At 41.6% G+C, this 26,448-nt stretch overlaps 2 protein-coding genes across 14 annotated transcripts; one reads left to right on the forward strand and one right to left on the reverse strand.

The window, feature by feature from the left end:
- Window positions 1–351: 351 nt before the first annotated feature.
- enc (R3H domain containing protein encore) lies at window positions 352–26,269 on the reverse strand. 13 transcript variants are annotated; one of them, XM_089466731.1, is made up of 13 exons: window positions 25,940–26,269; window positions 15,842–16,943; window positions 14,504–14,895; window positions 10,450–11,413; window positions 10,223–10,379; window positions 10,014–10,167; window positions 9,567–9,950; window positions 9,271–9,500; window positions 8,676–9,023; window positions 6,373–7,315; window positions 3,942–6,308; window positions 3,649–3,867; window positions 352–3,459 (listed from the first exon to the last, which is right to left on the reverse strand). In XM_089466731.1, exons 3-12 carry the CDS (start codon window positions 14,870–14,872, stop codon window positions 3,676–3,678), a joined length of 6,108 nt encoding a protein of 2,035 aa, XP_089322857.1. In that variant the 5' UTR covers window positions 14,873–14,895; window positions 15,842–16,943; window positions 25,940–26,269; the 3' UTR covers window positions 352–3,459; window positions 3,649–3,675. The 13 variants fall into 13 exon arrangements, with proteins under 13 accessions (XP_089322857.1, XP_089322855.1, XP_089322856.1 ...); XM_089466729.1 differs by lacking the exon at window positions 25,940–26,269 and adding an exon at window positions 19,420–19,647; XM_089466730.1 differs by lacking the exon at window positions 25,940–26,269 and adding an exon at window positions 19,420–19,647 and having other exon boundaries at window positions 3,637–3,867.
- On the forward strand, window positions 25,070–25,905 carry LOC108612237 (uncharacterized). Its single transcript, XM_018005115.2, has one exon. The coding sequence runs from the start codon at window positions 25,267–25,269 to the stop codon at window positions 25,846–25,848; it is 582 nt and encodes a 193-aa protein (XP_017860604.1). The 5' UTR covers window positions 25,070–25,266; the 3' UTR covers window positions 25,849–25,905.
- Window positions 26,270–26,448: the final 179 nt, after the last annotated feature.

Raw genomic sequence — 26,448 nt, forward strand, 5'->3', positions numbered from 1 at the left:
TTTTGTAATCCCGTGTCCTTCAATGCCGTCTTCAGCTCTTGAACCGTAGCGATCCTATAATGCGATCCATTATCCAGTATCCCATTTCGGTAATAAGAAATACTTGCTAGAGCACAGATCTGGGATTGATTGTGTCATGTCCTTAGCCAAAATTTGCATACCAATTCCTTGGTATTTTTGGAATAGCTCCAATTGCAAAATAGTTAGATCCAGGCGCGAGAGTTCGAAATTCCCCATACTTTTCGAGCCCACCTCTCTAGCTCGTAGCTAATTGAAATCAATCTCAGTTGTTTTTTTTTTTTTTGCCTTATACATTATGTATATATATATTTGTAATAACTCTCTAGTGTATATATAAATTAAAATAAATAAATACATTTTATTTATTTTTGTTTTTTTTTTCCTTTTTTTTTTTTTTTTTGTTTTTTGTTTTTATATCATCATAATTATCAATATCGTAATTCTCGTCGGTAAAAACTCCGTCTTTGTCTTTATCTCATTTTTATCAATATTACGAGTACTTTGCGTGCTGTTTGTTCGAGTTGTTGTTGTTGTATAATTATAATTACGATGCGTTTTATCATTAGATTAATCATGATGTAATAATAATATTGTATAACATATTACCCCTCAAGGGTCTTATATTTGTTTGGTTTTTGTTTTTTTTTTATTTCCCATATTCTATGCCTAATCTTGTTACTGGTTATCCTTGCGCTCTCTCGCCCTATCCCACTCCCACTCTAACCTTTCCTCTCTATTTTCCAATCTTAACGACAACCTCAACTTTACTCTCAACATTATTTTTTTTTATTTTGTATAACAAACAGAGCAGTTAACAAAGAATTGCACAACAGGAGCAAATTGTTCGATATTTGTTCTGGTTCTAATCAGTAGACCAACCTGCGAATACTCATCCAACTCTAGCTAAACTCTAACCGACTGTCTAACTACCTGGTTACGGGACTAGCCAACAAAGCGTTTTCTCTTTTTTGTGTATGTTCTGAGTGTATGTGTGTGTATGAGTGTGAGAGTGTGTGTGTGGTACAATACGTTTGACCCCCAGATACTCGTTCACCAAGTGTAACGGGGAGTATATTGGTTTTACTTGCTTATTCGCTTTCTTAACTTGAGCAGTTTTTTTTTTCTTTCACTAACTTATTTGGTACGTTTTGCGTTTATAATATCTCGTATTGCCTTTATATAGGTATATATGTATATGTATATATATATATCTATATCTATTACTATGTATAATAAATGGTTATGTAAGCATTTAAATCTGTTTAGCGCACTTTCTGAAAGCTATTCTTAATTCTGTGTGTTTATTAGGTGTCTGCGTGTGAGTTTCATAAGAATTGCAATGCATGAATCGAAGGTGAAACAGAAATCGTCTCTGATAAATGGGCATATGCTGGAAGTACTCTATATGGTAGAGGTTAATGTTCTAAAATGTTTCCAGCGAATTTCTGGAAACTCCATTAGTTCATAGTCCTAAGCTACTTATATGCTAAGAGTTTAGTCGCATTTAGGCTTTGGTTTTTATTTTGTTGTTGTTGTTGTAAATTATTGTTATGTACATTTAGACATGTAGTTGTTCTCTCAGTGATCTATTCGAGTTGTCCAATACAAAATTATCGAGCTGCGGTTTCGTTGTACAAAAATAACCAAAGAAAGTAAAAAAAATAAAAAATTTGATGAAACAAATTTATAGTAAATTCAACAAAATTCCAAACACAACTTGAACATAATCAAATTTTCTTTTGTTTTTCTTTTTTATTTAGTTTTTCTGGTTTTTTGTTTTTCAGTTACCTATATGTATTATATATTAAATGGTAATTTATAAGCTAAGCTAATTATTTTGTTTAACAATAAATGTATAGCTGCTTGGCTCTTACGTACCGCAAATTTACTTTCTCATTTCTCAATTTGGATTTCTTAATTTTTCTCTATATGTATTTTATTTTATTTCAGTATGTTTGTTTTTATTTTTTATTATTTCACTTATGTTTAAATAACGAAAAAATTAAACTTTTATTTGCAGCTTCTTTGCCATAAGGAACAGAAATGATAATCAGAAAAATAATAATAAACGTAAGAATTCAATTCTAAATATGATGAGGAAAATTTCCAAAATTTAAATAAAAAAGTTTCACAAAAATTATATCATCAGATTAGTTGTAATAGTTATATATATAAATGAATATATAAATTTATTCAATAACAAAATTATATTGATTTTGAAACAGATTTTGATGTGTTTTTTTCTTTCGAGAGTTACTGAGATTAACTCGCAGAGCTTTACGAATTACAAATTTTGCAGTACAAAATAAGTATATATATATATAAATATATATCTATACAGTACAAGCCACACCCACAGCAACAGAAAGAAAAACCAAACAGAAAATGTTTATAAAGATTCAAGTGACAGCAGTCGTCAGTTCGGGGTTTGTAGCGTATCCATGTAGTCGGTGTCATGTCCAGTTGTAGTTTTCTTCTTCTTCTTTTTTCATTGCTTTACTTTTGGTTGAGATTTCTAATGTAATTAAAACGCATTCAATTAAACACACCAAAGCAAGAGGACAAAGAATTTTGAGGTATATAAATATATACATATATATGTATATATATATATATATATATAAATATATATAGTAAAGCGATCGATCGGACCAAAAGCTGTCAGTCTTTAGGCAATAGCAATCATAGAATAGCGTATTCTCTAGTTAAGTCTAGTTGGTTGTTCTTTGTCAGGATCGTTTCGTTCTAGTGTAGCCGTCGATGTGTTCACTTATTGCTTCTCCGGTACTCGACTTATATACATATATATATATATATATATCTATATATATATGTTTACTGATTTTTAAAGACTATTTTTAATGGCACAAAATATACAGCTTTTCCTGTTGATGTTGTTGTTGATGTTGCTTATGTTGTCGTAGCTAAAGCAAAATTCCTTAACTAGAGCTAGTTAGCATTTTCAATTAGTATTATTATTAATTTCATTTTTGCCTGCGGAAGTTTGTTTCAACACTTTGTTGCATTAAGCTTGCAGTCCCGTTAGCTGCTGCACCCTCCCATCTTCAGTCTGCTCTGTTTCTGCTTCTGCTGCTGCCCTTTGCTCCTATGCTCTGTTACATCATGTTCATCTACTTCATCATCGTTCTTCACTCTTTCACTTTTCGTTTCATTCGTTTTACTTTTTTTGTGTTTTTTTTTCTCTTTTTTTTTTGTCAACTACATTATGTTCCACTAGATTAGGTTGCTATTTATATTTATCTTAGGTATGCCGTTATGTTTATGTAGTTCTTCTATTTCTTCCTCATCTTCTTTTCCTGCTTGTTGCTATCTCTCACTATCCGCCAGTTGTTCAGATTTAGCAGTTAGGCTAGATTTACCGCGGACGCGAGCCCTTGTAGTTCGGATTGGGATGACGACTTGGATGACGTGGAGGTGCTGCAGAGAGTTAAGGGAAATATATTAATCAAAGTGGAATAGATGATTATATATATATATATATAGAACTATATACAGTTACCAACTCTTTCTGAATGTACTGATTACAATTACTCAGTTTAGACACGTTTCTAATTTTACTTTTATCTATGTGATTCCAATGCTACTTCGACTTACGCCAATTCTTACATTTAACCCTATGGTTTCTTCATCTTCTTATTTTCTTGACATATAACTTGCTTGCTTGCCCCACTTTTTACGCTTGCCCCATTTGGATTTCGTGCTCTGATAGGATCCCCTCTCACCTTGTATCATCATTGTGGCGGGATACATGCCGGTTACCTGCGCCATTTGCGGCCGGATATCGCTCGAGGGCGAACGTCGACTGTTGGGCAAGGCCACCGAGGGCTAGAGAGAGGGAAAAAGAGAGAGAGAGATGTGAGTATAAAACATTCCGTACAGAAATTCTTCAGTCCACTCACATGCGCAAAGTATGTCTGGCCATACTTGATGTAGACGCTGGACGCCCCGTTCGGATTGTAGCCACCGAGGGCCGCCACACCGCTGAGCACCGCTGTGGCCTGCTGGCTGTTGGCTGCTGCTGCAGCCGCCTCCGCTGCTGCCGCTCCGGCCGGATGGTGCAGCTGGGCTGGAATGTGCGAGGCACGCGGTCCGGCACCGCTGCCGCCGCCAGCGTTGCCACCACCGCCACTCAGATAGAGCGACGGCGGCGAGGCGTTCATTGCGGCGCCCGTCGATGGATCCACCACGATGTACTGGGTGCCCAGGCTGGTGGTGGGTGGTGCACTGGTGGCATTGGGCGTATTGGCGGCGCTGCTGCTGTTGTTGTTGCTGTTGTTGCTGCTGCTGCCGCCACCGCCGCCTGCAATACTGTTGGGCGAGTTGTTGCTGCTCTCGTGGCTGCCGCCGCCGTTGTTGCCATTGGCGCTCGGCGAGTTGCGCTGCGAGACGCTGCGCCTGAAGTCCGCATTGATCGTCTTCTGGCTACGGAAGCTGGCAGCGGCTGCATTCAGACGCACTGGTGGCTTCGTCTCGTAGCTAATGTTGCCACCGCCTCCGGCTCCTCCAGCTGGACTGCTTGTCGTGGGCGCATAACTGGGCGGTGGTCCGCTGATCAGTGGCAGCTGCGTGGGCTTATTCTCCCGCTTGCCCAGTCCATGCGGCGGTCCACGGTGTGCGGCATGATGATAGCTCGACGATGTCGACGGTCCACCCAGGTTAACGCTGCTGGGCGAGGCACGCGGCGTCGGCTCGTTGTTCGAGTTGAGCAGCGGCGTCTTGGCGCTCGTTGGCATGCCGCCCAGCGGCAGCGAGTGGCGCGGATTGTAGCCACCCGGATGGTAGGATTTGCGGCCGACGCTGGGCGCAGTCGAGCCCAGCCCACTTGTGTTGTTGTTGCGCTTCTCGTAGGGCGTGCCGTAGCCGCCGTCGTTGCTGCTCTGGCTGTGGTAGTAGTGGGGCGTGGTGCTGTTGCTGTGGTAGCCCGAGCCACCGGCGCCCGAGATGGCACCGCCAGTGCTGTTGGCGCTGCCAGCGACATTCGGTGCGGGTGGAGTGCTGAACAGCGGTGCCTGGCGACCCGGCGCCGCTGGCGTGCTCGGCGCCGACTGAGAGGCGGCCACATCCATGGCGCCGCTGGCTGCCGGGTAGAACGGTGCGGCTGTGATGAGAGCGTGATGTGGTGCCGTGTGCTGAGCCGCTGACGGCGGCGGCGGTGGTGGTGGCTGCTGCTGCTGTTGCTGCTGCTGCTGGAGCACCGCATTATGCGGCCCCGCCGGCTGGGCGCCCGCCTGGCCGGGCGCATAGGGGAATATGTTGGTTGGTATCAGCGCCGTGGCATGCTGCGCTGGCACCGCATACACATGCGCACCGGCAGCGGCCGCAGCAGCCGCAGCAGCATTGAGATCTGTGTTGGCCCCCGCGCCGCCATGCGCCAGCGTTAGCGTGGGCAGCGCATGATATGTCGTTGTGCTGGCGCCGGGCGTCGTGGCGATCAGCTGCGCGGAGCCGGCGCCCGGATGATGTGCCGCAGTGGCATGGCCAGCTGCCGTCGCTGCTGACGGATAGCTGGCATTGTAGTGTATCGAGCCGCCGCCAGGGGTTCGCTTCACACGCCCACCGCCCATATAGCCGCCGCTGTTGTTGCCGCCGTTGCCGCCAGTGGTGATGAGGTGGCCATTGGTGGTCTGCTGGCCGCCAGCTACCGTGGGCGGACCAGCCGCTGTGGCAGTTGCGAGATTCAGCTGAGCTGCAGCCTGGGCCTGGGCCTGCGCTTGCGCTTGGGCCTGCACCGTCGGCTGCCCGGCGGGCGGAGGCTGGCCAGCCGCAGCAGTTGCCACCATGGGCGTGGCAGCGACTGCCTGCTGGGGTAGAGTGTAGTAGGGTATGGGATGATAATAATGATACGGATAGCCAATGGGGTACGTGGCCATGGGCAGCTGCTGCAGCGGCGCACCAGACGGATCGCTGGAGTAGATCAACGGCCCCTGATAGATGGGCGCACCATTGGGAGCGGCGGCAGCAAACTGGGCTGCCGGATAGGTGGCGGTGGCCATTGGCATCACAGCCGTGGCTGGGCCAGCCGGCGTCTGGTATATGGCCTGGGCGGGTATTATACCGTCGCGCTGCTGCTGTGCCGGATCGAAGACAGGTATCATGTAGGTGCCGCCGGGCAGCTCGCCAGCCTCCTGTGAGGCGAATATCGCCTGCGTCGGCTGACTGCTGCTCGTCAGCTGGAAGAGCGGCTGCGAGGCAGCGCCACTAACCGTTGGCTGTGGATACGCCGCATACACCATGCCCTGGGGCACAGCATAGATGCTGCCATCGGGCTGCGAAAATAACCGAATCAGGTTAGTCAGTTAGTTAGTTTGACTGCTACTTAAATCTACTCACCCCTTGCTGATATGTGGTGGCGCAATAGGGCGCCGCGCCATTGGGCGTGGTAGTGGTATGAAAGACGGTGGAGCCATCGGCTGCCTGATAGCTTTGCGTGTACGTCCAGCTGGTCGTCTTGGGCTCCTCGGCAACGGCCTGAGCTTGGCTCTGGCTGGCTGGCTTCATCTCGCACTGGCTGTAGGGCGTGGTGCTGGGCGACAGCGATTGGGCATCGCAGTTCAATGGAACTGCGGCCACTGGCAGCGGCGTTTGGCTAGCTGGCAACTCCTGCGGCGATGACACACTAGCGGTTTCCGTTTCCTGGTCCTGCAACTGCAATTGTTGCTGTTGTTGCTGCTGCTGATGTTGTTGTTGCTGCTGCTGCTGTTGTTGCTGCTGCTGCTGCTGCTCGAGCTCCTTTTCAGCGGCACAGCAGGCTGGTATGTTGGGACTGGTTGCCTGATTCTTATACTTCTGCACCTCGATGCGATCATAGTTCTTGGTGGACGTCGAGGTCGTGATGCTCAGGCAGGCCGTGGCACTGGACAGACTATCACACTCGTCGCCCTTGCCGCTGCCCGACTCGCAGAGCGACTGCATCTGCTGCGGCTCATTCTGATAGCTCTCGTAGCTATCGGAGCAGTCCATGCCCGGTGATTGCACCTCCTCGGCATAGCTTTCCGTGGAGCTGCAGGATAGTTCAGCGCTATATATCGGCTGCTGCTGCTGCTGTTGTTGTTGCGGCTGTTGTTGCTGCTGCTGTTGTTGTTGCTGCTGCTGCTGTTGTTGTTGCTGCTGCTGTTGTTGCTGCTGCTGCGGCTGATGTGGCGAAGACTTGCGATACGAGGCATAGTTGCCGCCAGAGTTGCCGCTCGACTGATAGTTCTGGCCGCCACTGTTGCCTCCATGCTGCAGCGCCTGGTTGGGCGGCAAGTTGGACGGGTCATAGTGGTAAATGGAGCTGCAAGCAGACAAAGGACAACAATTAGTGCACAAATATTTACAATGCGGCGATTTGCAATGTGTTTTTGGATGCTCGCTCATTGCATGCAAAAAAAAAAAAAAATAATAATAATAAAATTAAAACAAATATTTGGTTGTCGCGCGTGTCTGTTAGAGCATATTAAAAGGAAGAGTACAGTAGTTGTCAGGGTTGCCACAGTTTTGCGAATAGAGTGCGCAGTGAAGGCGACGGCAGCGACAGACATTCTCTTTTGATTGATTTATATATATATAACATTGATGGCGTATAAATTAATGCAAAAACAACAACAACAAATGCGAGACAGAGAGAGTGTGTGTGTGAGAGAGAGTTAGAGAGAGAGAGAGAGAGAATGATGCAATGCAATTAAAACGAACAACAATTAGACGACAACACTGGCAGACGGCAAATTTGACAGCTAGTTTAACTGCTTGTTAACGTCGTTTGACAGAGACAACGGCAGCAAGCTGAATATATATAGATGAGAGAGCTGAGCGAGAAATGTGAGAGCAGCTGAGTGTGGGCGTGTGTGTGAGGGCACTGTACAGGTGACATGGTGAGAGCGAGTGACTGCTGAGTTGAGTGATTGATTGAGCCAACTCTCAGTCAAAATAAATTTGAGCGAGAGCGAGCCTGTGATTTGATTTTGATTTTGATTTTAAGGCAGATAATTTACAAAAACAACATCAACAAGTTGAAAGTAGCGCATCGAAATGCCATTAATATAATGTAAGTATATATTAAATATTTAACAGGTATGCAAAAAAAAAAAAAAAAAATACTAAAATTAACAAAAAATTAAAGATTAAAATAATCAGAAACATTTTGAATTCAGTTAAGTTAGACTTTGCTTAGCTAACACATTGGGTATTATTATATATGAGAAGGAGGAAAAATTAGGCTTCGGCATGCCGAACTGCAAAATGCCCTAACTAAGCAAGCGAGACGGAAGACATTTATGAAGACTGAAATAAACTTGAACAAGAAAAGTTTTAACAAAAATTGCTTAATATTTTACATCTTTTTTTCATTAAATATAAAACCTCATCTAGTAAGCAGACTGACAAAAGCAGAACAACAAAGTGATTCAACATAATGTATATAACAAAGTCTTTGATCATAAATTAATTGAAAGTTTCTTAAATGATCTCATACTGAAGCACTTGGAAAATTGTTTTTATACAATTAATGAACAATTAGTAAAGAATATTAAAGAAAAACAAAGCATTGCGTTTATAACAATTGGCTGCACAATTATTTTTATGTTGTTTTGCATTTAGTTTTTTTGTTTTTTTTTTTTTTTTTTTGGTTTTGTGTGTTTTCGGTTTTTGTAAATTACCCGTCTGCATTGAGAATTGGTTGGAGGGTTTGCGGATCAATGAGGACGCTGCCAATTGGCACACTCGAAATGTCTGTGACGGCCCAGACGAGTCCCGATGCTGATGCCGACGACTCTGGAGTGCAGGACGTTGTTGCCGTTGTCGTTGCAATTGCTGTTGTTGTTGATGATGGTTGTTGTTGTGGTGGTGGTGGCGTCGCTGCATGCTGCAGAAACGAGGCCATGCCCCGATTGGAATTGACCTGCGCCGTCGGCTGGCTGTACTCCGGCGTCTGTCTATCGCTGCCGTAGCCGGTGGGCGAGGGCGTTACGGAATCGGAGCGCACGGATTGAGTGCGCGTCTTGTAGCTGGATACATTTATTTTTTTGTATATGTAGGATTTTTTTTTTTTTTTTTTGGGTGGCATACAAAAATGTTTTTGGCAATTTTAACAACAGTTTTTCTTCAAAAAGTTTTGTTTGTTAAAGATAAATAAATATATATATATATATATATATTCATAGAGAGAAAGAGAGAGCGAGCGTATAGGGTATGGTAGGGGCTGGGTTGAATCTAAAATCAAATCTAATGCAAAGTACTTGGAAGACTACTCACCCGCTGCTCGAGGGCGACAGGCGCCAGGGTGTGCTGGTGCTGCCAGTCGAGTCCTGCTTGGCAAAGTTGCTGCCGCGTCCGCTCTTGCTTGAATTGGTCGAATCGCCGCGTGGTAGCGAGCCGCCACCGGGTCCGCCAGTGCTCGGCGGCCCACCGTAGTTGCCAAAGTTGTGGGACTTGGGCACAGCACCACCGGAACGCATGCCGCCTCCATCACGTGACTCCGTTGACTAATCAAGGACAACAGCAATTAGTTTAGCTAGTTTATTATTAGTCAGCGAAGTGAGTCAACTTACATTCTGCATTTGCAGCATTTTGCCATTGGGACGTTTGGGTCGAGGCGGCTGCTGCTGCTGTTGTTGTTGCTGCTGCTGTTGCTGCTGCTGCTGCTGCTGCTCGACTGCATTGTGCCAGCCACCGTTGCCGCCGCCAGGACCACCGCCATAGCAATCCTCATCGTAGCCATCCTGCTGTGATGTGCGATTAAAGATGCGACTGCGTGCACGATCATAGTTCTCCTCGCGCTCCTCAAAGCTCTTGGCCTTGCGATCGAGCATCAGACGCTCCGGACAGAGATACGGCGACTGGCGCACCTCATCGAAGCTGTGCGTATCGCGCTTTAGAATTGACTTGCGCCCATCCTCACGATGATCGCCACGCACCAGAGACTTGAAGCGAATCTGTGGGCAGTAAGAGGAGTTTATATATAGCTATATGGTGATATTCTCTAGCATATAGCTTACCTCTGGTATGCGTGTGCCCTTGGTAACGGCCACGATCACACACTGTTGCGTCTCGGAGTCCACATTGTGATCCATGCCAAAGAAGGCAGCCGTGCGATGGATTAGCATGCGATTATACGAAGACGACGACGGAAAGCGATACTCACAGCCCCGACTATAATGCAGAGATAGATAAGTAATATACTTTGACAATGTCGATATATACTCACCCCTTTTCCTGCACAAAGTCTATCAAATCCTTTTCAATCTTCAGCAGATAGTTTCGATCCTTTGGATTCTTGTTGAGCGTGTCCCGGAAGAAGGTCAACAGATCGGTGCCACCAAAATCCGTATATTGTTCGCTTGAGTTCTCTGATTGATGAAAGACTAGAATCAATGAATTGAGCTATGCACAAGGGATGGCCAGCATCCACATAATCTGGATGCTGATAATTACCGCGCGATATAAAGCCTGATGTGTTGTTGCTCGAATTGTTGGAGTTGCAGCCAAGCGTTTGACCATTGCCACCACAGTTGCCATTGCCACCGCCACCGCCGCCGCCGCCACCACCACCAGCACCACCGGCATCAATGCTATTGGACGAGCTGCCCGTTAGGTTCTTCAAACGGGGCTTGGAGCCCTTTGCATTGGTGTTGTTGGCGCGATGCTTCTTGCCACCGCCGCCCGTGCCGCGCTCATAATGATATTGCTCCTCCTCGTGGTTGCTGTTGCTGAGATTGCTATTCTGGCTGGACATTTCGTGGCGTTCGTGGCGCTCATGGCGCTCGGCAGCCTTATAATTCATGCCTGAGTTGTACAACAGCGTGGAGGAATTCTGACTGTTGCCATTGTTGTTGCTGTTGTTGTTGCTGCCGCTGTTGTTGTTGTTGTGATGCTTTTCCAGTCCATTGGATTTCAAGTCCACCACATACTTTTTGCCACTGTTGCTGCTGTTGTTGTTGTTATTGTTGCTGCTGCTGTTGTTGTTGTACTCAATGCCCGAGCTGCCGTTGCTGTTGGTGCGATTGTGATGGCCAGCTCCAGATTTCTTGGGCGGCGACAACTTGGGAAACTCGGACTCATCACGCAGCGGCACATTCAGCGGCGGCTGCTGCTGCTGTTGCTGTTGCAAGTGTTGCTGCTGCTGACTAGTAACAATCACAGCGGGCGTTTCCATCAGCGGCGAATTGCCGCGTCCAGTTGATTGTGCTTTGCTATTGGTGTTTATATTGCTATTGTTGTTGTTGCTTAATATGGCATTGTTGTTGTTGTTACTGTTGCTGTTACTGTTGTTGTGCTCATGAGCATCGCTGGGGTGTTGTTGCTGCTCGGCGGCGCCTCGCGGCGTTGGCGTGCGTGGCGGCGACGTAGACTCGCGCATGGCATGGCTGCGTGTAAGATGTTTGCCCTTCATGTTGCCCTGTGTTCGGTTCATTGGAGTCGAGAAAAATGAGGAGAGAGCGAAAGCAATTAGTTTCAAATTAGCCACCAATTGAATGCCAAAGTTGACAGACCGAACGAAAGGAAAAGAAGGGAAAGCAAAGGACAGCACAACACAGCGAGGAGGGCAACCTAAAGAGCCAGCCCACTGAAGCCAGTCAGCTCTACGTTGCGATGACGTTGCTCGACATGATGCAATTGTTGGCTCATTAAAATGTTAAACAAATGCCAGCGCCCAGGCGACGTTAACGATCCCCACACATGTGCCCAAAGAAGGCAACGGCACAGGGGCGAATCTGTTGTGGGGGGCAACAGAAAATCAATGCCTGATTTGCTATAGTCTTAAGATACCCAGTAGATACTTTTTTTTTTTTTGTGACCAAGCGTAAGTTCTAATAAACTTGACTTCAAGGTTAGCTAGGTTAATATGCGTAAAGCCTAGCTATGGAAGTGAACTGGTATATGAATGTCTATCCTAGATTTTGAACAGTCTGAAGACATTTTTAATATTTTATTAATTTTTTTTTATATTCATATATATTTTAATATTCACTAGATGCAAATGAATTTCTCAGATATTTTTTAGTTATTGGTTTAAAACAAAATTTTCCCAAAAATGTGTTTCATATAAAGCTCCGTTTATAAAAAAAATGTTGACAAAACTTACACTAAAGTGTTAAATCAACAAATATAACAAATAAAAACAAAATTTAATATTACTTTATGCAAAATTTTGTCTTAGACTCTCTTCACATTTCTTCATGTTCTTTCATTTGTCTCTGTAACTACAGGGCATTTCTTAGTCGTTCACTGCCCATGCTAGCCTTGCGACTGTTGCCGTGCCAGCCACATAAATCGCTTCATAGCCTGGGCTGCCATTTGACATTTAAACAAACGCTGAAGGACAACACAGCCATATCAGTTAGTCAATAAGCCAGTCAGTCAGTCAATCAGTCGCACACTCGCTCAGTCAGTTGGTCAATCGGCCAATCGTTTAGTCCGTTAGTCACTTATTCACTTAACTAGATAATTCGTTTGGTTTTTCCACTTTCCCTCCCCTCTGGTCCCAATGCCGCATTGATTTTTATATTCACACTCAACTCCAGCCTATCGCACATCATTAATCAGTGAATTTTTGTCAGTGAATTTAGCTCAGAAGACAGCTGCTACTTGAGCTCTCAATCCACCAAGCCCCATCAAGTGACGTCGCACAAAGCAGAAAACCCAAAGCAAAAGCAAAAGCAATAAAGCCAACTGCCAATGTCAAAGTCAAAGCGATGAGCACACACTCTGAGGGCCAATATAAACACCCATCATACTCCCCTCTTTGAGCATACAATTTAGCAGTGATTAAATCAAAGTATGCATATGATATAAAGTATATACAATATATATCAGTATAATGCATCTCCTATATACTTTAATTTATACTGTTGGCAATCATTTATAAATTTTACAGCTGACAGCATTTTTGTCTACAACTTGTTCTTATATTAATTAGCAGAAATTTAATTATAAAACTATATACTGGCATATATATTTTAAATATATGTATATATCTATTATGTATACTTTTTGATTTCTAAATATAAATTCTTTTGTTATTGCATTTTGCTTCAAACAAGTCATCGGTCACAAGTACAAGTAATCTTTCGAGTATTGAAAAGCTACAGTTGAGGGCATTTTAATCTTGCTATAGCAGAAGAATTCTTAGACAATATAATGTATATACATAGATTGATGATGAATTTAAAAAAAAATAATAAATAAATATTTTTATACAGCCTTGTCTGTTTCAATGCCTATTCAAAATTATATATTTGTCTTGAAGTTCTCTCAATGAAAATCTTGTTTAGTTTAATATTTATTTGTAATATGCGTTATAGAAACTAAATTTTTCTTAATCTAAGGTCTATTTAATAGGGCTTGTTCTCAGAACTATAATGCGCCTAATCGAATTGCTTGGAAGCAAGTAAAGAAAATATTGATTATAGCTAAGTTAATTGCTTCTACGAACTGTCAAAATGGATATATTTTCTATTGTACTTCACTATGTCTGGAGTGATAGCATAGATATGGCATACAAATCACTCCATCAACTTGTAAGCTTAACAGTCACGCTGTCCTGCCCCTACAATAACTACTTAGCCCCAGTCGGCAGACTTTGCTAACCACAAATCTAGCTAACTGTCAATAGCTGAAACAAGGTCAGAAAATTGGCGTTGCTAGCAGTTTACTACGATTTTCTTGCTCGCTTATAATTTAAATTGGCCAGATTTGAATAATCAAAGTGCAGACTGCGAACTTCGTGTTGGCCAACTTCCGCGAACGTCATCAGTTGGCGGGAAAAATCAATAAATCGACCTTGGCAGGCAGAGTCCAAGCAGCAGCAGCAGCAGCAGCTGCTCAACCAAAAATGCTTTGGCATTGTTTTCATTGGTCGCCTGGATGGTTAAATACAAATTAGAAACAACTGAAATTGAACTGTGGCCCCAACATATGCCACACACACAACATACACACACTTGGCCCATTTGTCCAGCGCCCAGGCGCCCGGCAACCCACATAAACCTTGAACTCCGCTTGTAATTGGAAAAGCACTTGTCCAGGGCAGCAATCAAAAAGCCATTTTCAATGCAATACTTTGACATTCACTTCAATTTGGGAATTTCCAGCAAATCGAGTTTTCCAATAGACCAATTCCTAGAAAACTGCAGGACAACACCCGACGACCCGCCGACCCGCCGACCCGCCGACCCAACGTCCCATCTCCCCCCTCAATGCATTGTGTTAACCTGACCTGACCCAGTTCTGTGCAGTTTTTGGGCGTGTATCTTTTTTGCACGGACCAATTCCAGTTCATGGCTGCTGCACGTGCAGAGAGTCAAGAGAGCGAGACAGAGAGAGAGAGAGAGAGAGGCAGACTCTCAGCGGTAAATGGATACACGCGCTGTGTAACTGTTACTGACCCATTTATATATGCATTATATATATGTACATATCTCTTGATAACTATATAGTTCCATATACATATACATATATATATATATTTATGATTTTGTTTACTTACGCGTCTATTGCCAAAACTGTTTTGACGCCCCAAATTGGAAGCGTTCGATTGCTCCTCGTTGCAGTTGGTATTGTTGGTGTTGTTGTTACTGTTGCTGTTGCTGTTGCTGGTTGCTGTTGTTGCTGCTGCTGCTGTTGATGACGTCACGGCTGCTGTTGCACTTGTAGTTGGTGCTGCTGCTGCTGCAGCTGTTGTTGTTGCTCCTGCAGGTGCAGTTGCAGTTGCAGATGCTGGTGACGTCGCAGAATTGTTGCTGGCAACGGCGGCGACAACAACAACGGCGGTGGCCGCAGTGGAGGTGGCTGAGGCGGAGGCTAAGTTGGTTGGAATATTTGTAGCGAGGGCTACTTGAGATTTTGTGGAACTCATAATCACAGTTTATGTAAAATGTACTGCAAAAAGCAAAAAAAAAAAAGAAAGACAAATGTATTAATATAAATTATGGAAGTTGTGTGGACAGAATTTCACTGAAAATAATATAAATATATTGAAGAGTATGTAATACACATATATAAATACTTTTTTGGGGTCCAGTGTATGTATTATAGCAATAAAATATATTATACTTTGATATAAATACTTGGATATGTCTAAATTTTAGTTTAGCTCCTATGTCTTGCTAGCTTGCTGCAGTTCTTTTAGAGATAAACTGACAGCTCAGTGGACAGTTAAAAAATTGCTGTCATTCAGATGGAGACAACTATAGCTGTTGCTGAGTGAAAGCGAGACGGCTAGTTATGTCCTTTGCATAGAGTTGCCATGACTCCGATAAACGGGAAGAATGCGATTAGCAATATAGAGTCTGACAGATGAAGTCAGAGAAGGTACTTGGCGCAAGGCTGGTGAACAATCATCGTTTGGGTTCGAGTCCCTGGTAAGTCTCTGGACGAACTATATCGAAGGTCATATTTGTAGTTAATATATATATTTTATACTATTTTATCTAAAAGCTTATCATACTACAAATATTCAAAAATGGTATATTATTCCCAATAAAAGAGATATTTATGATGGATAAATCTATATAAATGGTATAATATACAAACAAAAAACAAATCCACCAGGCTACTTCATATAATATTAATACACAGATATTGGGGAAATGGCAACGAATATTGCGTATGACAATGGCATAAAATTCACCAATTATAGGACACTAATATCTAGGAGCACCCAGATAGAAAATATTGTATAGTATGAATGAAGTAAACTTTAACTTTGTATTGTATGAAGTAAACTTTATAGTATAGTAATACAAATACCACTCTTAATATTGAATTGAATACCTTTTATTTCTACATTTAATACTAATTCAATTTGTTTTTCATTGCTCTTTACCTTTGCGAGTGAGAAAAACTATTGCATTTTGTTGAATGCTCCAACTTCTTTTAGTTGTTCTTGTTGTTGTTGATTTTGTCTTTTTGGTTGGTTTCATAAGAATCTTTGCGTACGATTAGAGTTTTTCTTTTATATATATGTTTGTACGTATTTATTCCGAGTTGCTTTTTATATTAAATTTCTTTATAATTTCAGGAGTAAAATCATATTTTTTGTTGTCCAAAAATATGCCGGCAGTGCAGTTAATAGAATATTTTTTTAAAAAAGGATCTGTCTACGGCTGTTTTTCTTTTTGAGCTGCCTATGGCACAGGTTTTTAAATGGTTTTTAGTTATTTTTTTCTTTAATTATTATTATTATAGTTTGTGCGACTAAAGTTAGTTAATAATTTAGATTTTATACTCGCTTATAGAGACAAGGCTTAGTTTAGTCTAGTTTAAATATATATAATATATGTGTGTATATAGTATAAGTATAGTTATTGTTGTTGTTGATTATTTAGTTGTTTTTGTTTTTTTTTTTTTTTTTGGTATTTTTTATATTTTTGTAAAAAATTATTTAAAACCAAAAAATGTAGAATCGAAAACACAATTTATTGAGATTTTTGTTGTAGTTATTGTTTTTACTTTTTTATTTTATTTTTGTAATTGCATTAAAAGTTTTTATAACGTTGTTTATCACATTTACACCATATCACCGAGAATCACAAACTGCCTTTAGGTAATTAGTTTATTTCTGTTGGTCTCTGCACTTTGCGACGTTTTCTCAATTAGAATTATTATTAGGGGCTTTTGTCCTTAAAGCTTACAGCTAAGTCATTTATAACTAGTCCTTAGAGTTTATGTATAGTTGTATACTTTAAAAATATTATTTAGTTAAAGCTTTTCTTTTGGTTGTGATTCTTAATTATTTCTGCTTGAATTTTATTTTCTTTCCGTTGATTATTCTTCTTTATTTATTTATTTATTTACTTATTTTCTTATTTTCTTATTTTCCTTTTGTTGTTTTGTATTTCTTATTTGTTCTTCACTTTCTGTTGTCTATGGAGTAGTTCAGGTTATGTGAGAATTTCTTTGATTTGTTGTTTGTGGCACACATTTTGCTGCAAGTTGAGTAGTGGATTGAATAAAGTTGACCGATTCAAAACTTTTCAGAGAGCGCGAACTTTTTCGTGTATGTATCTGTGTAGCACACACACATATACGCACACACACACACGTAGATACTCGCACATGGAATGTGACCTTGTTTACGATTTATTTTGATATTCAAAAGCGTCGAGAGCAGTGTAATTGAAATGCGTGTGCCTTTGCCTGCTCCAGGATATGAACTAAAAGCGCCGCATACAACGGCCAAGGGATGCTTTCTGCACACATAACGAACTTCGCCTCTCTCTCTCTTTTTCTTGCTCAGTCTTTCTTGCCCTCTTTACTTATATATCTCTTCTTTCACTGTGGAGTCTTTGACCAGTTGTTTTTGTTATTATTATTCCTTCCAGCGAGTTCGTTGTCATAATTATGCTAATTTTTGATTGCTACAAGTTTTCTAATTCTTCTTCTTTTCTTCTTCTTTTTTCTTAGTTTAGGGTGCAAATCCTTTAGAGGGTTGTTGAACGATAAAATGAAGGTTAAATAGCTCTAGATCTAAAAGATAAGGAAGAAGCGCGAAAACTTATGGGAAGCACAACCTAAATTCAATAACCAGAGAAGAGGAAGTGAAATTATAATTTTCCAAAGGCTGAAAAAACTTCAATCAAAAATTTACCTTAAAAGTCAATTAAAATCGAACGAATCTCAATCTCTTTTGCCTTTCATTAAACACAGATGAAATTATTAACGATTTGATCGAACTGTTTACATAGGCTTTCCACTCAAAGCAAATCCAATTCTGAGACGCTGAACAAACAAACAAAAGAGTTGCATTGGGCGACCATAAAACGTAAATGCGAAATATGAACAAGTCAAAAAGGCACACAAATGGATTCTCATTCCTCGTTTCCATGCTCTACTCTTAAGTCTAAGCCCCAACCCCTCATCATACCGTTCCTTATTTTCTTATACTTATATATATATATTTGTTTTCTTTGCATTTGTGTGTTTGGGAAATACCCGCGAAACGCCAGCATGATTTGGAGAATCGCATGGCACAGAGTAGAGGGCAAAAATAAGACGCGAATACAGGTGATAAATGGATGACGTAGTCGACCATAATAACAAACACGCATACGCCATGTGGCACAAACAGCCAAGAAAATGAATGTGAAGCACAAGTCACCCGAATAGCAAAAGAAATAACATTTGCCCATTGCAGTGACAGGCGAAGAAGAAAAAGACGCGGAAAACGAAAACTTTGGCCGGAATGCATGTGGCTCAGTGTTGCCCCGTTCACAGCTATTCCAATTCTCTGCTCCCGTTTCGTCCCATGTCAACTGTTTACAGCAGCTGTCGCTGTCGCCGTCGCCGTCTCAACACACTCAAAAAGCTTTGGCACAGGCCACACGCTGTACTCGAAATTGTGTTGCGGCTGTCGACGTTTCTTTTTTTTCCAATTTATTTCTTTAGTGTTGTAAAGAGAGCGAGCTTTCTGAACGCCTGCGCTTGCGTGGGAGAGAGTAATTGAGACGAGAGAGAGAGAGAGTACGTGCAGATAATGCGTGCATTTCTATTAAATGTGAGCCAACAGGAAGTTTGCCGCGTTGCATTGTTCGAGCGAAATGCCTAACAATCTATACAGTTATTGTTTGTTTATGCTACAACTATTTCGATGGATGAAGAGAGAAAAAAAACTGCGTCGTTTAGCTAGGGCTAATAATTTTACAGGGCTTCGCAAACGCTAACAATTTACAGCTAAGAACAACAACGAAGAGCGCCAAACGACGACTCGGCTATGGGGCGAGCACACACGAACATCGACACGAGCGCGACATGAAATTGAAACGAACGCGTGTATGCGCGCCTATGCATGTGTATGTGTGAGTGTGAGTTTGTTGTGTGAAAAACGTGTGTAACGCTGTGTATGTATAATACACCAAAAAGTCAATGCAAAAAAGAAATGAAAAAAAGGGCACAGCGAAAGAAATCGTCAAATTTTAAATGAAAATTCCGCTAGCATTTTTCACACGACAAAAAATCACAAAACAAAAACGAAAACTGTGGAAAATCGCGCCGCACAACACAAAATATTTTCCTGCTTTGCTTTGCACGGGTTTTCTGCTTTGCACTTTATATATATATATGTATATATATTTAAGCACTGCGCCGGGCTTCCTTTTCCTGCATACACAGAAAAGAATGTGCATATATACATGTCTATATATATACATATGTATATATGTATATATAGAGATATATGATATACGCTGCACGCACTATTTAATGTCTCCTGCTTTCGTTTTTCTTATGTTGTTGCTGTTTTATTAATTGCTACGCGCGTGCCATTTTCATGATGGTGCGTTTGTGTGTGCGTGTGTATGTTTCCACACTATTTTCCGAACTGTATTTTGTTGTATTTTTGTATGCTCGATATATTCGTATTTGTTTTTAGCTTCATCAACGCAAACTAATTCATTTTTCTCTTGCCTTCGCCCGTTTGCTTCATTGTGAAAATGTATTTTTAAGCTGCTGCTCCTCTGCTGCTGCTTCTGCTTCTACTACTGCTGCTACTGCTGCTGCTGCTGCTGCTGCTGCTGATGACAATGACAAAGTTGACGACGGCTGCGACGAATAGGACGACGGAGACGAGCGCTGCGCTCCGCTGGCAGACATTATGGGAACACGACCGAATGGATACTGGGCCACCGCACGCGAAAAGGCCGTCAGAAAAGCAAAAGCATCACTCAGGCTGGGGCACACACACACACAAACATACTCTCTCTCTCTCTCTTGTGTGCACGCTCACTCTCTGCTCTATTTGTGCTTTATGCACAAGCCAAAAGGGTGGCAAGGTAAGAGCACTCTCTCTCTCTGTCTCTCTTTCATCTCTTTCTAGCTAGAAATCGAGTCGGAGTGCGTAAAAGCTTTGCGAAAAAACAGGTTAAAGCATGTGGCCCCCGCGACCCGCTAACAGTCATTACCTTTACTCTCTCTCTCTCTCTCTCTCCCTCTGTCTTTGTCTTTTACTCCTTGTCTCTTCTTGCTTACTTTAGTGTATTATGCCCCAGAGCCAAAATGCGCACGATTTGCTTTTGGGGTGGCATTTCACATCGCTGTGTTGTCCTTCCTGCGTGCGTGTATTTTGTGCAGTTGTTGTAGTTGTTGCTGGGCATCATCTTTGCCTATCTACACATCGTTTGGCTTCCAAGCAGGCCATGACAAGACCTTGGAGTAGCCTCTATATATGCCTGCATGTGCCTATATGTATATATGTATATGTGTGCGTGTGCCAAACAGGATTGTTTATCGAAGAATTTGTTTGTATGCGTGCAATCAAACTTTATGCTTTTCTAGTACCCATATAAGCTCAATAGCATATTTCAGAATTAAAAGTAATTATTCATGAAACTCAGAGGCGTATGAAATAAATGTATCTTCTTTTCCGAGAGTGAAAGGATAGGATTTTAGTATTACGATCTGTGGTATTAACCACCAAATTATGAAGTAACAGTAAAGTTTTAGTACTAAGTTTATTAAGAATGAAACGTATAAATTCAATTATTTAAAAAAAATAAAATCCTATAAAATTAAATAATCTCTATATAGAGAAAAGTTGCCATGTCAGCAAAAAAAATAAAAGTTTTTCCTTCGATTCAACTTTGCATTTGAAATGCAATCAATCGCACAAATTCGATTTAAAAACTATCTAAAAAAATAGTCAACAAAATATTCTAGTTCAATATTTGTTGCAGCAATTCAATTAAAATGGTCAAATGCCTTTGGAAAAATTCAGATCCCGTTTTAAATGCATCCATCGCTCTCTCAATTATGGTTCGCAAATTAAGTTTGCTCTCGATGCTGCGAGTTTTCATCCAATTTTGATGGCATTTTATCAATCGAGATGGGCAATAAAAAAGCTTTTACGAATAACTGTAAATAACTGTAAAATTGAAGAAGCACTTGCGTCTTTAATTGGAAGGGGGAGGAATCTCTACTTTCAGCTGTCACAGTGCATTACAGAAACGCAATCTATGTATAAGCTCGGTACGTGTGTGTGTGTGTGTGCGAGAGGATTTCATTGTCAGTTACCGTGACTATAGACAAAACCTCAATATGTGCCATGATTGAGTAGTTAAAGGATTTGCACTGAGCACGCCGTGCCCTAGATTCGACAACAGAGCAATAGATAGATAGAGAGAGCGAGAGAGAACGGGAGAAGCAGCGCGCAATTGCAGCTTCAAAGTATGCAACAGAACGTGCATTACAATAAGCCACGATTGCAGCCATTAAATGCAAATTGAAAAGCAATTGAAGCGAAGTCGCAGCGATTAGCTATACACACGAATCATTAAACATAAACAAGCAACGACGCAGCATCTGAGGAGGTGGGGAACATCCTATGTGTGTACAAATGCGTCGCAGTAAATAATGTATGCACAGACTACCAAAACGGAACAATGGAATTAAACGGAACGCCGACGCTGCTGGCACTTTAAAGCCGTCAGCTTTGATTCGGCTGTTTCTATTGTTTACATGGAGCGCGCGCTCATTAGAGAGAGAGAGAGTGAGAAGGAGCGTAAGCTAAAGAGAGCGTATAAGTAAAGATGGCAACTTGCGACGACTGTTGCTCGGCTCTCGTAATATGTAAACGTAACGTAAACGTAATTCTACGTATGTGAGTGTCTGAGTGAATGTCGTGAGTGTCGCGCCTTGTTGCAATTACGACATCTTATTTGGGTCAACGTAGACAGAGCGAGAGAGAGAGCGACTGTGTTTGTATGTGTGCGCTTGTGTGTGTGGTAAAGAGAGTGTGCGCCTGTCAGTGAGATAATGTGTGAGTGAGTGAGTTGACAAGTGTCTGTCGCACGTGTGAGCTTAAAAGCGCAATGCATTGCGTTTCGAGGCCAAGTGTCAGGCGTGTATGAAAGGCAAGGATGCTGCGTTTAACACTTCCCGTCGTCGTCGACGCCTTCGAGTAGGTGTGGCATTTAAGTGTCGCTGTGAGCCAAGAAATTGACTTCAATTAATGTAGACGCAGATAGACGCAGCTAACTAATCTCATCTAATTAGCTGACAAATGCCAAAGGCCACCAAATCCTTTTCCTGCTTTTATGACGCAATTAAAATGCTAAATGTTTTATGACAAAGCGCCTGTGGGGGGCACTTTAATTAATTTGTCGGCCATGAAAGGTGTTAACAGCAAGGACAAGAGCAAGCAAGCACCTACTGCTACTTCTACTGCTGCTGCTTTTTCTTGTTGTTGTTGGTGTTGTTGTTTTCTGTTGTACTTTAACGCTTGACCCAGACAAGAGAGACACAGCAGACAAGAGCCGCATTCACTTTAAGCGCGGCGCGTGTACAGGCTGAAAGCATAAATCTCCCTCCACACGCCCTCCACCCACACACAGTCACAGCCACAAGCCTTGCCACGCCCCCCACTCACCCAACACCAAGATTATGCAGCTTATATGAGAGGCAAGCGCGTGGCTCAGCTTCATCCTGTGTGGCAAAGGCTGGCTTGTAATCATGTTGCCTTGTTTTTTAGCTGACACAAGATGAAATGTGCGGGCTGCTCGAAGCAGAGGAGGCACCAGTCAACGGCAACAAGCAGGCAACGGCAACGGCAACGGCAACGCATGCTGCGGTCCTGTCATGCTCTCAAAGAGCATAAAACGCCAGCTAAGCACATTCAGACAAGCATATGAATCGAGCGACTGACAACTGCGCCGTTTAGTTGACTCAAAGATGTCCTGCGACGATTGCATGAACTGAAACTTAAGGCGAGCTTAAATCGGAAAATTAAATTATTTAAGAATTATGTTTCAAGTTTGTCTATGAAAATAAAAAATAGAAGAAATGGAAATTACATGTAACTTAAAGGATTCTCAAGTCAAAGATCTGTTTCAGTATAGGAATTGTTTTATTCCATTTCTTATACAGAGCTCTTTATGTTAAGGGTTTCTTGATATAGAACTGTATATTTATCATTAGAAACAAGCAGAAGTAGTTAAGATATTGAGGTATATCAGCATGTCCATCACAGAGATCAGAATGTAGAGCAAAGTTTTACAACTTTTAAAGCTTAAATAAAAAACAATTTTAGCTTTTGCCATTTCAAATGCTTATAGACTTCATACCACTTCGCTCTAAGTTTATTAAATTATTTACATACATTTCTTGCGCTCTTGACATTTTATTCTTTCGTTTTCCAACACTGGCATAGGCGTGTTGGCCCGTAGCGTAAGAGCGGGCTTCACTCAAGTATTTCTATTGCCGCAGGTAGCAAACAAAATTCTTGTTGCATACACAAGGGGGCAACATGAGGTCGCATTTGATTGCTGCTGCTTTTGTCTGTGACCCCTTGCTGACCCACACTAGCACCACCATTACCCCCACCCCTATTCCAACAAGGAGTTATGAATTATGCAAAGAGGCAGCTGCTCCTTTTGCCTGGGGCCCCATCAAAATAGAATACGCAGACGTGTTTTTCTTCTGTGCGCCCTGGGAGCTGAGCCAAATCAAAGATCTTATCACAGATTCATTAAGCTATATATATATGTATATAAAGTGAAAATACTAGATGCATTGCATACAAAGTATAGCAAATAAAATAAAACAGCGTGAAAAAACTCATAAATTAATTCAAACAAATTCTCAACATTTCTGCAAGGCACAAAAAAAAAAATTTACGTTCAAGTAAAAATTGTGAATTTTTGTAAACAGAAACAGAAACACAACGAAGCGAAGCGAAACCGAGCGGAATATCAACAAAAACAACACCAACGATCGAAACAACAATTAACAACAACATAAACAGCAACAACAACAACAATCAATAGAATGAACCATAACAAATCGAGATGACGACGACATTTCGTTTATAGCATCATCTCAAATAGCAACAACAATAATAACAACAACAGCAACAATAACAACACACTCGATGCATGCAACGCGTGCTGTCTGTTTTAGTTACATTCAGAATAAATATCGACGATACAAAGATACAGATATAAATATATATAAACTTATGTGTTTAGCATAGCTATGCACTGAGCTAGCCAAAAGTAAATCCCATTGCCCGGGCTATTTCAACAAAAAAAAAAAAAAAAAAAAAAAAAAAAAAAAAAAAAAAAAAAATCCCAACAAAAGAGGAAAGTTTAAAGGCAATAGAAACTAGCATAGATTAGCTAGATACTCTGTAGAAGAAATATATATTGAGTAGCGTATACTTCGTTTCGGTTACCTAAGTCCATACCCTATCATACCATACTCTACCATACCACACATACCATAACATATCATACAAATGTATAATTAGTAACAAGTTATTATCGATATTTATCGATTTGTTTTTAGATACGCCCAAATATAGTCGACAACAAGTTTTACTGAAAATCAAATTTAACTAAATCAATATACTCTACCCATTAAACACTACTCAATACGTCCAGGGTACATGATAAAATAACAACACAGACGACATGATCGCAACGCAACGAATGCGAACTGAGAGCCCTGCCTGGCGGCCTAGTCCGTCGATCGGTCGGTTGGTCGGTCGGTCACTTAGTCTGTCGCTCGTTTGTCTCACATACGAAATAGATTTTCAATAAAAACCCACTCGAAAAACGCCAACAATGGCGCACAGAAACGCATTGCGATCCATTCCTCGATCTATTTTCGAACCCAAACAAATATATTTCTAAAATTACAACAAATGTTAGAAAACTAGAAGGAAGACTAAACTATGTAGAGAATTATAGTATTATATGCGTTTGATATGAAAACTAAATATGAGCATAGACATATGTTAATATCATAATGATAAATGATCATAGAATGACGTAGAGTTAGCATACTTTATAAGGAATCTTGTATAGACTCAGTTTGGCTTTGTAAGAAAATAGTAAAATGGTCTGGCAACGCTTCAACTATGACAAACAAATCCTTCAAAAATAATCAAGGATCCTTATGGAAATTGCAAATGGCGTACAACAGAATAAGAAATTTAAGCTTGACAGAATTGCCACAAGGTAAATTAGTCAGTTGACCAGTGCTGCCACCTTTTCAAAAAACAAAACTCTGCCAACAAAATGACAGCAAAATGTAGGGCAACTCTATGTCTACAGCCCAAAGCTCCAAAATATTATTAAATTCAGTTAGTTATGTGTGTTTACAGAACAAACAGATCAATTTTATAATCTTTTTTTTTTTTTTTTAATGCTTTTGGTTTGTGTACGTTTTATAGTTGCAGATGTATTTGGATGAAAATTCAGAGATTTCTGGTTAAAGTTAGTATTCGGTAACAATCCATTCGTACCATCTAATTGGGAAATGTTCAGTACCGCCCCGAGGGGTTCGTATATTGATGAGCGCATCTGCAGGACCTATTGCAAGGATGTGCTGCTCGCCAATTGGCAGGAATTGCGTCTGGGCAGTCAAGAGTTGAATAATTGCGTGACGCCAGGACTGAACCGAGTGGATGCCTGCATACGGCACAAATCAGAGGCACAGGATAGCTACGTGCCGCCTCATACGCTGGAGGAGCCCAGTCAAACGAAGCGGCAATTTCTGGGGGCGCGCAACGAATCGCTGCACAACTTCAAATGCAATCGATCGTCGCAATTGTGCTTCAAGTTGGACGAGGACATGGTCAACAATTATACAACCACATACAACATAATGTTCGACATTCTGCCCAAGCAGGCGAAAGAGAAGGCAAAGATGCCCGAAAGTGCATCCATTGTGCCGAGCCGACCCGAACAACGGGATCTGATGCTCAGCTACGGCAATCGCACCAAGACGGGCAGCCGCTGCCGGCTTATGGCCGACATGTACCTGGATAAATTGCAGCGCCTGCAAACAACTTATGCAGCGGAATATGAACGGTATGCAACGGGCTTATCGGACAAGTAATTCAACCAAATGTACAAAATTTCACAATTAAATATATAGATGATTGGTAATACTCAATGTTTGGCTTCGCATTAAAATTTATTTTACTCACCATTTTCAGTTCTGCTGCCCATTGGATATGCTACAGCAGGCGCTTTGCAGCACACGGGCATTGTGTTGTTTGCAACTATTTTCGACTGCTGCTGTTGTATTCAGTTGTTGCCGGCTGCTGTTGCTATTAACACACACGTCTTTTTATTTAATTTGCTAAGCACACGAAATGTTTTTATAAATTGCACAAAGAAATTTTTTCTTTTACGCTTGACATGCAAGTGTTGCAAAATTCTGGGGTATTTTATGCAAACAGCTGGGGTAGTGCTACAATGGCAAACGATAACTATCGATAACTAGCTGCAGTGCAAAATGTACTCATTAGCTAACACTTGCGCTCCTCACTCTACAGCACTAACAGCAGGGATTTATTTTTTGCATTTGGAAGTGCAGTTACAATTTCTGTACATTAACAGAATGGGATTATTATTTGATATTTTAGCGCGCTGTTTGAAATATGTACTTAAAAACCCAATTATATTAACTTGATCTATGTTTTTAACATATATT

This window comes from Drosophila arizonae, chromosome 4 (assembly GCF_054131065.1).
Source record: "Drosophila arizonae isolate 15081-1271.41 chromosome 4, UAZ_ARI_1.0, whole genome shotgun sequence".
Taxonomy (NCBI): domain Eukaryota; kingdom Metazoa; phylum Arthropoda; class Insecta; order Diptera; family Drosophilidae; genus Drosophila; species Drosophila arizonae.